Raw genomic sequence first — 14335 nt, 5'->3', positions numbered from 1 at the left:
GGCAATCCTGGCCCCGGCGAGGCCCTGTGTGCTGGGGCTCCTGCGGCAGCACTGTTCCCTGGAGGACCAGGAGGTAGGAGACCAGGGCTGGTCAGGTGGGAGATGGAGGGGTGAGAACCTGTCCTGGGCATGGCAGGGGATGGGGACCTTCCTGGTGCAGCCTGGGGCTGGCGTGGAGCCGTAGGGAAAGATGGCGAGCGCTGGGAGCGCCGATGTCCCTCATGTCCTTCTCCTTCCTCATCTCTCCTAGGAGGTGGTGGGAGAGGGAGAAGACAGCCACTCACAGCAGGGTCATCATTTGTCATGGAGGAGACCATCACAACAGACCTCTCTCTGAGCTACATGACTTCTGGATATGTGGACTATTGGGAAAATATCAAATATGAATGCTTAAGAATATCTTATGGATTGGTGGTCTTTGCAGGTGTCTGTATGGGGATTTCCCTCTGTGGTCTTGTAGGAAATGGGACAGTGATGTGGTTCCTGGGCTTCCACATGAAGCAGAACCCTTTCACTGTCTACTTCCTAAATCTAGCTGTTGCTGACTTCTCTCTGCTTCTCCTGTTTTTGATGCTCTTATTGGCATTTTTGAGCTTAACAGCAAATTGTTCTTATTTGTATAATTTTATTCCTTTCTACATAGATTTTGTATTTGCAGTTGAACTTCTGTGCCACTTCTTTGATCTGAGCAGCCTGGGTCTCCTGACAGCAATCAGCATGGAGCGGTGTATGTCTGTCCTCTTCCCAATCTGGTATCGCTGCCATCGCCCAAAGTACTTATCAGGTGTTGTGAGTGGGGTGCTCTGGGCGCTCTCTGGATTTTTTGTTTCCTCAATGTATCTTAGCCTTATCTTTGCTGAAAGCTATGAGACGATATTTGCAGGTGTAGCCATTGCATTTTCCATGATATTGTCATCAATGATGTTGGTTTCCAACCTTTCCCTGTTCATCAAGCTCCAGTGTGGCTCACAGAGACGGCACCCAGGGAAAATCTATGTTGTTGTCCTGCTCAGTGTGGTCTTCTTCTTTGCCCTTGGTATTCCTTTCAGTGTAGAGGTTTTCCTCAATCTTCCAAGTTCACACAACTTATTCCCTGAAAACACAACTTTTCTGCTGGCATTGCTGAACTGCAGCATCAATCCAGTCATTTATTTCCTGGTGGGGAGCTGCTGGCAGTGCCGGTTCCAAGGCTCCATGAAAGCTGCATTCCACCGAGTGTTTGAAGAGAAAGTGATGACCAAGGAGGACAGCCACGTGCCTGGGGACACTGTGGTGACCACTCTATAAGGCTCTGATGGTGAGGAGACCCTCGTGGACAGCCGGGGGGGATGGAGGCACGGGGGGATGTGGCACAGAGCCTGCGCAGCACTGCTCAGCCACTGCTCAGTCCCTCGACCCACCCGCATTCCCCATTGCAATGACCCGCATTGCCCTGGCCCCGCAGAATAAACTCTGGCTCCTTTGGCTCAGCAGATGAGTTTTGTGGTGTTTTGGGGGGGAATGTCTTGCCTGGGGAAAGTCTGATATATGATGGAGCTTTGGCCATCTCTGCTGGCCAAGCAAGGCGGAGGTCTCCAAGAAGAATTGCAAAAACGGGCAGCCCTGGGGAGGTGGCCACAGAGAGGGGCTTTAGAATCGCAGCTGGCAAGGGGAGGAAGGCTGGGGCTGCTCCTGTGGGGTAGAGTGGAGGGGCTGGTGACGTGTCTCAGTGGGGGACAGCCACCGTGGGAGCATCCTCAGGACTCCTGCGGGCTGGTGCCTCTCCTCATTCCTGGTGTGAGGTGACACTGTGCAAGGGGCACAGCCCAGGTAGGGCAGGGGAGGAGGGGTGACTCTGGATGGTGGCCAGGTCTGGGCCCTGCATGCCAACTTCTCTCTCTCTTGGACTCGCCTGGAGGGCTCCAGTGCAGCGTGGCAGCCCATGGCAGGCTGCTCCCAGTTTTGTTGCAACAGCCTCAGGCTCATACAGAGACATCCAACGGTGTGAACGCGATGTGCTGGTGGGACTGGGAAGAGCTCAGGCAGGAGAACATGGGGCTGAAGATGCTGTGACACCAAGGCAGTCCAGGGGCAAAGAGGATCCTCATGCCCTGGGCCCAACCTAATAAAATCTTGCTCCCTTTGGTCAGTGAATGAGTCTTTGTGGTCTTTTGGGGGATCTAAATCTGCTTTTTTGAAGCTAGGTCTAAATCAGAGGAAGAAGGGAAAATGTTCTGTTCGGAACATTCAAAGAGATAACAGGAGTCATAGCCTATCTTTTTTGTTTGTTTTTCTTTTTACAGGGCAGCACTTTCACTGAAGCCATTTTGTGTTAATTAACAGGGTTTGAAGAACTTTTGATGATTGACTACAATATTGTTTCAGCAGGGATTTCACTAGAACCATGATACCTCCCCACTGTCTCCCCTTACCTTGTTTTGCTCTCAGCTTCACTGATGGTGTTTACTGGATCTCTGCGGTTCTAGTGGGGTCACCTGGCACATCTGTGATTCCTGCATTGTGGAAATCCCTCCCACCCCAAATACTTTACATTTATTTTATTTCTAACAGAAGTTGTCTTCGACAGTAAAAGAGAAAAGTAAGTCACCATAACAATAGAAGTATTGCTGTTTCTTATGATAGTCTTGGGATATAACTGAGGGAGGATTTGTAGGTATAAGCAGTATCTCTGGACCTTGCTGGAGTTTGATTTCACGTAAATGAAGCTCCCATGAAAGCTTTGCTCTTTCCTAGGATAGAAGCAACCTCGAGGAGCTGTGAACAACAGCTGAAGTATTTACACAAGTGTAAATGTCTAATGTGAATGGCAGAGGAGGAATGTCTAAACCCCGGAGCTTGCTAAGCACAGGATAGACAAATGTTGTTACGGTAAAGATGGCACATGAACACCTACCTTGGGATGCAGATCAAAGAGGTGGGGGTATGGCTAGAGGTACAGGTAGAAATGAGGAACAGGGATAGTATAAAGTGTTTGCATGACAAAGGGTTTGCTTGGACAGGATAGATTGTTGTGGTTTAAACCCAGCCAGCAGCCAAACACCACGCAGCCTCTCGCTCACCCTCCCCCACCCCTGGGGAGTGGGGGACAGAGGTGGGGGGGTAAGGGTAAGGAGGCTCATAGGTTTAGATAAAAACAATTTAATAATTGGAATAAAATAAAATTAAAACAATAAATATAATGATTATAATGATAATAATAATGATAATAATAACAATAGTGAAGGTGATGATGATGATGATAATAATAATAATGATAATAATAATAATAGAAAATACAAATGAGTCATTCACACTGTGATTGCTCACCACCTGCTAACTGATGCCCAGCCTTTCCTGGCTAGTGATCCCAGAGAAGAGAGAATCCTGAAACCACAATCCCACAAGGCTCTCACAATCCCACTCTCCTCTGTACACTGAGCGTGAAGTTACAAGATACGGAATATTCCCTTGGCCAGTTTGGGTCCGTTGCTCTGGCTCTGTTCCCTCCCAGCTTCTTGCGTACCTGTGCACTAGCAGGACATGGGAGGTTGAAGTCTTTGATTTCTTAGCAACCACTAAAAACATCTTAGCACATTATTTTCCTATCAAATCCCATACTGAATCCAAAACACAGCACTACTCTAGCTACTAAGAAGGGAAAAAAAAAAAAAAAATCTCTGTCCCAGCTGAAACCAGGACACAGATGAAGAAGAATATCTCCAGAATGCTAAATCCTCATGTGTACTTGGGTGAGTCACACAGGGGCTGCTCCTGCTGCCTTTGAAATCACTGAAGAAAGTGTTCTTCACCTGGCAAAGAGCAAGTGCAGCTGTGAAAGATCAGACTAACGGCTGGAATTAGCTGTTCTAAAATAAACGTGGATTTTCTGTCCTTTTTCAGCACACACTGACTTGAAGGCTCTTCCTGTGTCTTAAATAAAAAAATATTCACCTGGTCCAGTACCCATTTCCTGTCCTCATTTTCACCTTTTTTTAATTTTCATTATGATTTGCTTTATTCTTAGTGCTGTTTTGGACAGTAATTCAAGTATTATTTCCTCTACAACACATTGTGCAATGAGTATTCCTGGTTCTTCCCAGATTCCTCCTTTTTGTCAGGAACTTCCCATGAAACAGGTGATGCATATACTGCTGCTCTAATGCAAAGCACAGCTACGATGTAAACACATCTTAAGGAAGCTCTGGAACAGGCATAACAGACTGAGATAACAAGCTGTATTTTAAGAGGGACAAAATCATATTGCCAAATACCCATGAAATTCATCAGTTAAGAACAGAGAGCAATAAAACCAAAACAATCAAGTAGGTGTTAATATTCATATAATTACCAGGATAGAAACAATCTATATAAAATAGGAATATCTGTCAGCAAAAAAGGATATTTTCTGTCTGATTATCTTCTGAAACTTCTTTCCATTAGTCATTTCCTCTACTCAAGAGAAGATTAAAAGTTGTGAGCATCACTGAGGGCCCTAAAACTTGCTCCATGTTCAGAAGAAATTCTAGTCTCAGATGACATCCGTTCTCTCAGGGAAAAACCAAGGTGAATGGCATATTGAGGATTAAGTCCAACATGGCAGACATTGTGTAGAATGTCCAAGAGCCCATGCAACAGCCTTGGCCCAGCTATTTCCCTGGCTTAATTCCTTGAATTAACCCCACTTGAATCTCTGTGACCAGTCGACTTTACTGCAGGGACATGTCACACTATTCAAGATGTATTTTCTTTGGGAGCATCCCCAGCTGCCTGAACTGGGGGTGAAGGAGGGAAAAAAGGCCCCTTTGTTGCTATGCAAATGAGTCTTGAAGGCGCATGAAAGGAGTAAAAATAAGGATAAGTGAATTCTGCCATAAAGATACATTCAGGGGAAGAGAATGTCCTCGACCAGCACTAATCCTGTTGTGTTCTCCAACACCTTGTGACTCCCCCTGTGATTCCCCCAAAAGATGTTCTAGATTGTTAAGAGCTAAAGTATTATGAGCTCCTCAGTTATGATGAAATACCTCAAATCAAATATGTCTCTCCTTTATGTTTCTCTTGGGATCAGAGAAGAGACAGAGGACATTTAGTGAGTGATACATTGCTTTTATTCTTACAGCTTTGTGGCTTGGGACAGATAGCTTTCAAGGGGCATGCCTGGTTACTATCTGTGTAAGGTAACAGCTAGCCAGATGCAAAATGTTGAGGATGGGTAAAACGATGCAGGAGTTTGGTTAGGTGGACATTAGCTAAGTGTGACATCCATGCAGAAGAAAAAAGAATGAGACTGTTCAGCAAAGTAAAGAAAAATAAGCAGAAGAAAAAATTGCTGCTTACAGAGAGAGCGGTAGGAGATGGGGAAGGTGTGACTATAGTGGCTCTGTGTGCCTGTATGCTCAACAAAGGAGCAGAAAATGGAACAGCAGAGACAAAGAACACTGCAAAATGTGTGGATGGTGAGGATTTCTGAACCCAGTCCTCAAACGTTTACCTTCTGCCCTGTGCAGCTGAATTGAGCTCTCAGAGTATCTTTCTCTTGGTTTATAACTTATCCCATTGGATCTTATGGGAAACACTTTCTGTGGAAAAGATGGGGAAGACGTTTCAGTCTGCAGATTCGGTTTGTGTCTTCTGTGGTGTAATGAAGCAGGTGCTGTCAGGAAGGAGCATTTTCACTATGCAGAGGGGGAGGATGGGATGAAGTCAGCAGCAGATGAGAATGAGTTTCTTTTATGTTATGAGGTAATTTCACATTTCTGCTCCACTTCTCTGGTTGCTCCTACAGTAGGTGGGGAGAAAATTACCTGCCAGGGCTTCCATTGCTGGTGATGCTCTGGGATATTGCTTGCATCTGTGAAAGGCACTTTGCACATTTGTACTGGGGCCAAATGCTGTTATGCTAGGGATGTATAAATGAGTGGCTAGTAGAGATTGTGGGATGTTCTCAGAGGAATGGTATTCTCTTTCGTTCTGCCCTTCTTGGAAAAACAAACTTGGTTTAGATTGGATTAGTCTGAGGGACAGTATCCCTTTTCCCAGTGTTTTCTTCAAAATTCACTTCCTGCGCAACATCTTATCCCAAATCCTGCCAAGACTCCAAAGACAAAGCCAGCTTGGAATGGAGAATGGGATAGCTGCTTGAAGGGGAGGGTGGGGATAAATACTGAGGGACAGAAGCTTGGGGAAGGGAATCAAGGCAAAGACTGGAGAGTCTTTCACTCTGCTGCACATGATGAAAACTGGACTGTTCTGGAGCATCCACATGCCCATTCACACCCCTTTCTCCAGGCCTTAACTGCACCACAGACAAACCAACGGTAATATGTGTGCCTTCTGCTGAAAGCAATGAGAAAATAAAGAGTATTTCAGACTCTGGTGTCTAGGGACTCCTTAGAGGGGTGGAGTTACGTTTGCTGCCCTCAGGTAACAGGCACCGCTGTCCCTTGCAGGCACATGGACCCTGTTGAGAAGCACTCTCAACGCTTATGGCCCGGGCTGCCTTGTCTCAGCTGTGCCCAGGGAAGCAGGAATGTGGTTTTTTTCCAGGGGGCTGGTGGCCCCTGAGGAATGCACTCTCCTTAGGTGTGACTTCTGCTCTTCTGGATGCCCTGGCATCCCTGCAGAGAGATACTGAGCAATTCAGAGGACAAGCTTAGTTCAGATGCTGAGGACATTCTTCCTGGCAGGCTGGGCTGGCTATTTTGGTGTTAATTCTGGGTGTAAAAGCCTGAAAATGATCCCCATCTCCTATCAGATCCTATCACTGACTTCTTTTGGGCCATAGGAGATATACACTGCAAATAGCTGGCAGATGCCACCCCTGAGAATGATTGTCTTTTATCATGGATGATTAAGGGTGTCTATGATGGTGTTTTATATGCAGTTATCATCTTTTAAAAGTCCAGGGTTGGATGTAAAGTGTGCACATTAATGTGATGTGTAAAACGTGTCCACATTTAATGCAGCATTGTTTTCATGATGGGTAAGTTTAAGGGCAAATTGTCAGGATGGAAAATTTTTCACATTTTATAATCTGTATGTTTTTACCAGTTGATGGCTTTTTCTGAGCACAATAATGTTTTTAAATACAATTTGTTTTCATTTTTTAAAAAAGGTTTTTGACATTTTTAATAATAACAGAAATATTTCAGTTCTCCCAATGACAAAGTCATTACAGATATTAAAAGGAAAACATTTTAACATGTTTTGTGACAAATGGATGCTCTCTTCCCTTCGGCAGTAGAAGTTAGAAGAAAAAAAACCTTACAAAAAATAATTGATGACACAATCCTAATCTGAATCAACTATATGTACCTTGCAGAACAATAGCATTAAAAATTAAAGAATAGTAGAAATGGAACTCAAATTTCAGCTTTCAGAAACTGTAAACAGAAAGCAAAAAGCAACTACAGACATTAGGGTGAACCACTATTTTTTTAAGTGATGCTTTTCAAAATTAATAAAAAGGTAAATGAACAGAAAAAAGATAATAGGCAATAGAAGAATGCAGCTTCCTTTCAGGAAAACATTTGCAGATGAAGGCGTGAAGAGGAAATCTGTAAGGTTTCTCAAAGAAAATTATCCATGTTACATTCTATCAATTTAGATTAAAAGAGCAAATATTATGTAGTCTGATACTACAGCGCTTCAAATAGTTACATCTTTTGTCTTAAGGTATTGGGTCTAGAGAATAATTTGTTGCAAATTGTGGTATTTATTAACTTTTCTTCAGTTTCCTATTTTTTCCCTTATCCTTCAATTTATTTCTATTGGTAGAGGAGATGTTAGAAGACATAGGTTCTTATCTGTCCTTCTTAAAGGAAGAAATAACAACCCAATCCATGCTGTAGTTAGATATAGATACTCTGTCCTGGACAGGAGGAAGCTAAAATAATATACAACTCCAGCCCTGCTTTTCTTGAAACACAAGAAAAGTGAGCATGCAACTCTGCATAAAGTTGTAAGGCAAGTTGATAGGGGTTGGAGCCCTTTTCTACTACATCACAACTCTATGGAATGGAAACCTCCCTAGTTAATAGAAGAAATAAACTTTTATGGCATGAATCATTTCACTATTTGAAATTCTCACATTAGGAAGTGAAGAATCACGCATTCTGTGAGCTGCAAAAGGTTGCATGTGTTGCTGAGATACGGGTATTTAAAATTAAGTGAGACAGATAGACTCTCCTCCCAGGAATTCCATGGCTGATTTCAACAGGAGGAGGATTGATTTCCATCTCATCTTCAGAGGTCTGAGTAACTACTGACTGAGAATTTATGAATTTGATATTGTTTTGCTCTGAAAGACATTTATTGAGTAAGCTGCAAATTCTGAGTAGGATTCCTTTGATGAAATGCAGACACCACAACATTTCACTTTATCAGATTGAAATCATTTAATGGCCACTGGAAAGAAATAGACACTTTGAATGTGGTCCTAATACAGGTCAGATAAATTCTGTAGTCCAGGTGCTTATGTGTTTTCAAAGACCACAGATGGAGCTTAAAATAACTAGCTAAAGGGTAGAGATCTAAAATGAAGATACTGAAGGTTAGGTGCGACAAACCTTCCCCAATACCTCAGAGTTCTTCAATTCTGTAAATTATCGGCTCTCAGCTCCAGACCAGTGTTACTGTTAGGCACAGCAGGGTATTAGGAGGACATAGTTATTGTGTCACGGGTTTCTGGTTCATATTTGTCATCTGCTGAATCTTCAAAGGCCCTCTGGAATGCCTGCCTGAGGGTGAACTTGATTCTCCGGTCCCTGTAGCTCCCCACAAGGAAGTAAATGACGGGGTTGAGAGTGCTGTTCACACAGGACAGCACAAAGCCGATCTCCGGCGAGTAGAGAAATTTGTAGCCCAAGAAGTCAAAGAGGATCAGGACGCTCAGAGGCACAGCGAAAATGAGGAAGAAGAGGACAGTGAGCATGATGACGGTGAAGAGCCGGCCTGTTCGGAAGTGTTGGGAGCTGCACTTGACTCTGAGGAAGAGGGTCAGGCTGAAGAGCAACAGGAGGGGCGTGCAGAAGAGGAAGTCCAAGGCTCCGATGGTGATGAGGAGGAGATTGCAGCTCCTGCCAGGGGTGTGAATGGTGCACAAAACATACCCGAGCGTGTTCAGGAGCAGGGAGAGACCCCAGAGCAGGCCAGAGATGATGGCAGACAAGTGCTTTGGGCGGTGGCTTCGGCACCAGATTGGGCAAAGGACAGACAGACACCTCTCAATGCTGATGGTGGTCAGGAGATACAAGCCGGTCCCATACATGAAAAGATCCAGGAAGAGGAATATGGTAAAATTCACCCCCACGTTGAACTGCATGAGGTACTGAACCGTCTCAATGGCGATGCAGAGGAGATACCCGAAGTCAGCAGCAGCCAGGTTCATGATGTAGACAGTGAAGTGGTTTCTCCGGATTCGGAAGCCGAGGTACCAGAGGACCATGCCGTTTCCTACCATCCCACAGGCAGCGCTGATGAGGCAGAAGCTCTCCATGAACTTGAGGACAGCGTAGGATGGCTCTGCCTTTCCCACAGCCCCGCTCTGATTAGTCCCATGAGTCTGGCTGGTTGGAGTTGGAAGGAGGATTGATGTAACTGAAGTATTCATTATGAGTGATTTCAGACAGACCTGTAAGCAAAGAGTAAAGAAGTGGTAACTTCAGTGTGACTTTCCCTCATGGTGACCTGGTGTTGTTTCTGGATTTGTTCCATCTCTTTGTGGCCAGAGCTTGATTTAGGGAGGGATTATTGTGTTTGGACTTGGAGCACAGAGCTTTGATATGTTGTTCAAAGCACTGTATCTAAAACCAAATTCTATACGACTTATATGAAAAGCTAGGTTGCAGTATATTTCTTCGTTTTGTAAAATTAATTTCTTGAGGATCCTTTTTGCAGTCAGTATTGGGAAACAAATATCTTTAAAAAGCCATTAAAGCTAAGGTTAATCATGTCTGAAAAGTACCTCTTGTCTAAATAAACAGAGAACCCAGCATTAACAACTCTAGGATAATTGTCTTTGCTTCATTTAGCTAGGATTAGGTGAGGCAAATCATGTCAAAAGTGTGTGAAAGTTGTAGGCAAGCAGCATACAAGTTTAATCAGCATGAAAACTGATCTAGTTTTGTCCTATGCATATGCCCAGAAAACATGGTAGAGAGTACTCAAAATATCTGGTAGGTTTTTATGTTGATGACTGATTTCTATTTTAATAAAGTGTAGTTTAATGTGGTTGGTTTGTTCTCTTTAGCTCTTATGTACAGACAATAAACAATTCAGCCTGACAGAGTCAGCCCTTAATAACTTCCTTCGCAGAGGGGAACTGTAAGAATCATATGTGGGACAAAATGTCTGAGTCTCTCAGGACATTGGAATTATGGCTCGAATAATTATTTCACCCCATTCCCTTAGGCACTTCACCCTGATTCTTCCCCTATGATGTTGGGATCTGAATGAGAATCTTGAAAAAAATAAAGAAGACAAAAATATATTTCACACCTTCTTTTTTTTTTTTTTTTTTGTCTGATGAGGTCAAACACTACAGCTCTTTTCCTCTCCCCACCAACTACTAATTTTGACATGAGAAGGAGAGAAGTGTCATGAAAGACAGCAGAAGATAGTTAAAAAGAAGAGAGGAACAAGTCAAAATGGGGAAAGCTGGGAAGATGTGAATCATTGAACAGTCTAACCAGTACGAACAGTCTGTTCTCTCTCTGTGCGACGCTGCAGCATACATGGAGACAGGCTTCCATAAACACATGAAATGTGACAGATTGAATCATTATTGTTTCACCTCAGCACCCCAGACACACTTTTTTCAGTGCTGCATGGATAGCGGCCAGATAAATGCGCGATGCAGGTAATTTCCTTGGCCAGCTTATGGCCTGGAGCAGTGGAGACAATCTTGCTGCATTAGTCCATGGAAGGCACGTATGCCAGGAGTGCTTGGCTGGGAATCCAGCTGTGACTGTTACACCTAGATTTCTCCATTAAAAATGCAAACATCTCATTTAACATTGCCTTTAAAGCTGCCATTTGAATTAATGGAGGTTTATGGGCTACTCCAACGGTTATGATATGTGTCTTAGGTAGGTGCACAGTCTTTGCTGGCTGCAGACGCATTGCAACCAATGGTCTCTAAAGAAACAAGTGGTCTCTAAAGAAAGGATTTTAATACATACTGGAAGGGACTATGGAAAACAAATATCCCATCATCTGCCTCAGAATGCACAGGATCTCTGTTGTAGCACAGTTTCACAACAGGAACATCCCTGAGTTCAAACTCACACGCTCTTTCCCTATCTAGGGAGAGCAGCATACTGGGAGAACAACATCACTGGCAAGTCTACCTCTTCTCTGATCACCTGTAGCAAGCAAACTGAAAAGTTACAGCTTCATGGCTTTGTTCCTTCCCTTCCTCGCTACTTATTATTAGGGTGGCATCAAATTATCAGACCTTGATTCATGGTAGAAAGTAGCTGAAGCAGCCTCTCATTCTGTGAACCAACTCTGATGTGATGAGAAAGGAAGACCCAGGGGTTAAGTGGTTTCCTAGTCTTTAGAAGACCCAGTGCAGCACTATCTTTGCCACAAGCTATCTGTGTAACCTGAAGCAAATTTCTAATTGATTTGAAGAGGACGTGAACATTTAGGTCTGACTAAGCCCATTTCATCCCTCTGACCTGGTGGCCATTTTAGGAAAGCGGGTCTTCAACCTCCCTGCTGCAGTCATCTCCAGAAGGCGATCGATCCTGTCCTCCAGAGCTGCATCTCTCTCCACTGGGCATTCAGACAATGACAGGTGATTAGCTGTCTAACTTAAGCTTGTCAAGCATATTTCCTAATGTTAAATGACATTGCCCTGTGCCATTGATCATATATGCATCAAGACTGCCAGGTACAGATGCGGCTGTAATGGACAACCTGTGGGTAAATGACAAAACATCAATAATTTTGCCTTCCGCTGTAATGGAAGTGAAGAAATCCTTCTCAGACTTCTGTAAACCATGGAAAAGAATACCGAAAAAGTCACAGTTCTCATTTATTTATTGTACAGCCTTCGAAAGACTGATTTTTTGTTGTGTCCAAGGTATGTTTAAGACATAAGTCCACTTCCTTAATGAAACTAATTAGTGAAAGCTTTCATCAAACAGCAGCAGAGTCTAACATCCTTCCTGTGGTTTGACTGCTGAGTTCCATGTGGCAGATGTCAGTCTGAACAACCTTGCAACATAAAGACATTTTAGACTATGTACAGAAAGTTGTGCTGTTGTATTTTCTTGACTGATCTTAAGTGATCAGATTAGCTAAGACCAAAACTGCTAATGCAAGGTCTCTGAATAATGACATCGTATATTAGAGAGGTGTATTTATAGCAATTCAGTAGCACTTGTTCATGGAAAAGGGTCCTCAGAATGAAGCTATCCTTATCTTGAAAATGATCAAGACAATTTCTTACCTATAGTGAATTTCTAACCATCAGAAGAAAACATTTTTTTCTTACCATCTCTCCAAAAGCATGGCAGAAAGCATTAGACAGAGTGCTGTGGAAAAGATACCATCGAGGAATTTCTTACCTTTTTTTCAGTTCCTTGGACTTTCAGTGACTGATTTGCAGAAGCTGCCTGGTATGGATCTCCTGAGTAAAACTGTCACCTGAATTCTTTGCCATACAGTCCAGATAATATCCTTGTGTCATACTGTAATGCTGGGCTAGTTCGACACTGTTTAAAAAGCCACGGTCTTTCCAACGTGACATCCAGCAGCCAGCCAATCACTCTCTTGGGGAAATATCTAGTTTGCTGTGTGTGGTCACTTCTATGTGAACCACTTCCCCCTTTCCTCTTTATACAGAACCTATCACTCTCATGGCTCTGGAAATGTTTTTTTTTTACTGCTTCTCCCTTCTTCAGCCAGTCTCACGATACAACGAAAGCAAAATTATACCTTGCCTCTTGCGCTGATGTTTTGTTTCCTGCTCACGTCCCTGGGATGCTCTAGTTTCACAGCATTTGAAGAGGATGCCTTACTGCTGCTCAGGATCACATAGACTGAGAAATTGTCAGTCCTCTTCCACAACACCTGATGATGATTTCACAACCTCCCTCAGCACAACTTTTCATTCCCCCAGGACCTGTTGTCCCTGCAAAAGTGGCCTTGACGCTCCTATCACCACAGAGTGTCCTCTTCTGACCCACGGTCTCTCCCAACAAAAGTTACCATGGTACTTAGTTCTGAGTGCTTCACACAACCTTTCCTGGAAGAGGGTCCACGCAAACTCCATAGCCTTACTACACCTCCACCTCCAACTGCACAACCTCTGCTTGTGCTGTCTTCAGCACACAATTCCCATTCTGATGTCAGGATCTCTTTCAAAGCAATTTCATGCCCCACAGTATTAACTGTCATTTCATATTGGCTTTCAGCACTGTCCTTCACCACACCTCAGGCACTTCAGATTTCACAAAAGCCCTCAAGACTCTGCCTCCAGCAGGTGCTTTCCACTTCCAGTTTCACAACTTCCCCCCCAAAACAGCGCCTCAGCCCCAATCTGCCTACCATCGTATTCACACCTCTTCACCACCTCATGTCTCTATCAAGACAGCCCCTTGCCAGCATTTACTACCCATCCACAACACCTCACTCATCTTCTCACCATACCCAGTCCCTTCATGTGCATGAGCTACCACCACCACAGTGTCCAGATCCACGTGCCAAAGGAAGTGGCGTGAAACCGGAGAAAACGTTTTTCTCCTTTCCTGGCAGTAAGCACATTCTTATAGGAAACTATTTTGCAACAGGAGATAGCAGCAACTCTTGATTTGGGCTTGTGCATTAAAGTCACTTCTGCTATTCCATTTGGCTAGGGAAACAAAAGGAGATGAGTGTGATGCTAGCCAAATTGCTGCCATGTGTGCCAGTGGGTGCAGAAACTGGCAGATCTGACCCAAATAGCTTAGCAGGCTAGATACCTGCGGGTTCATCTTTAGCTTTTCCTGTCATTTGTTGTTCCTCTTCCTTTCCCAAAGATTGTAAGACTGTTTTTACTTTCTTACCCAATAGTCTGTTTCCTATAGTGACTACTGTTAACCTTTATTAACCTGGCCAGGACTCCAGGCTACAGTGTAAGATGATATTTAATTTAGAGGACAATTTTCACCCAGAGTAGTATTTAACCTCATTATTAATTTGAGTATTTTTATTTTCACTGCATGGATTGTTGACATTCTGTGTCAGTAGATTGTTACATTACCTTGGTTGTTATTTGGCCATTCTAAATTTCAAGAAATGACAACGAACCGAATTAAGGGGCAGTGGATGAAACATTTCCTTTTTTGACGCCCGTAAGTCAGAGGCT

At 43.7% G+C, this 14335-nt stretch overlaps 2 protein-coding genes across 2 annotated transcripts; one reads left to right on the top strand and one right to left on the bottom strand.

The window, feature by feature from the left end:
• The first annotated feature begins 303 nt into the window (after positions 1–303).
• LOC104358302 (proto-oncogene Mas) lies at positions 304–1287 on the top strand. The gene has a single exon (XM_009963879.3). The coding sequence runs from the start codon at positions 304–306 to the stop codon at positions 1285–1287; it is 984 nt and encodes a 327-aa protein (XP_009962181.2).
• Positions 1288–8353: 7066 nt separating this feature from the next.
• On the bottom strand, positions 8354–12657 carry LOC104363016 (proto-oncogene Mas). Its single transcript, XM_009969401.3, has 2 exons — positions 12555–12657; positions 8354–9610 (listed from the first exon to the last, which is right to left on the bottom strand). The coding sequence occupies exon 2, from the start codon at positions 9587–9589 to the stop codon at positions 8633–8635; it is 957 nt and encodes a 318-aa protein (XP_009967703.2). The 5' UTR covers positions 9590–9610; positions 12555–12657; the 3' UTR covers positions 8354–8632.
• Between the last annotated feature and the right edge of the window lie 1678 nt (positions 12658–14335).

This window comes from Tyto alba, unplaced genomic scaffold (assembly GCF_018691265.1).
Source record: "Tyto alba isolate M040663 unplaced genomic scaffold, T.alba_DEE_v4.0 Super-Scaffold_8, whole genome shotgun sequence".
In the NCBI taxonomy this organism is placed as follows: Eukaryota; Metazoa; Chordata; class Aves; order Strigiformes; family Tytonidae; genus Tyto; species Tyto alba.
The sequence above is the reverse complement of the archived record's forward strand: the minus strand, read 5'-3'. Positions and strand labels throughout refer to the sequence as shown.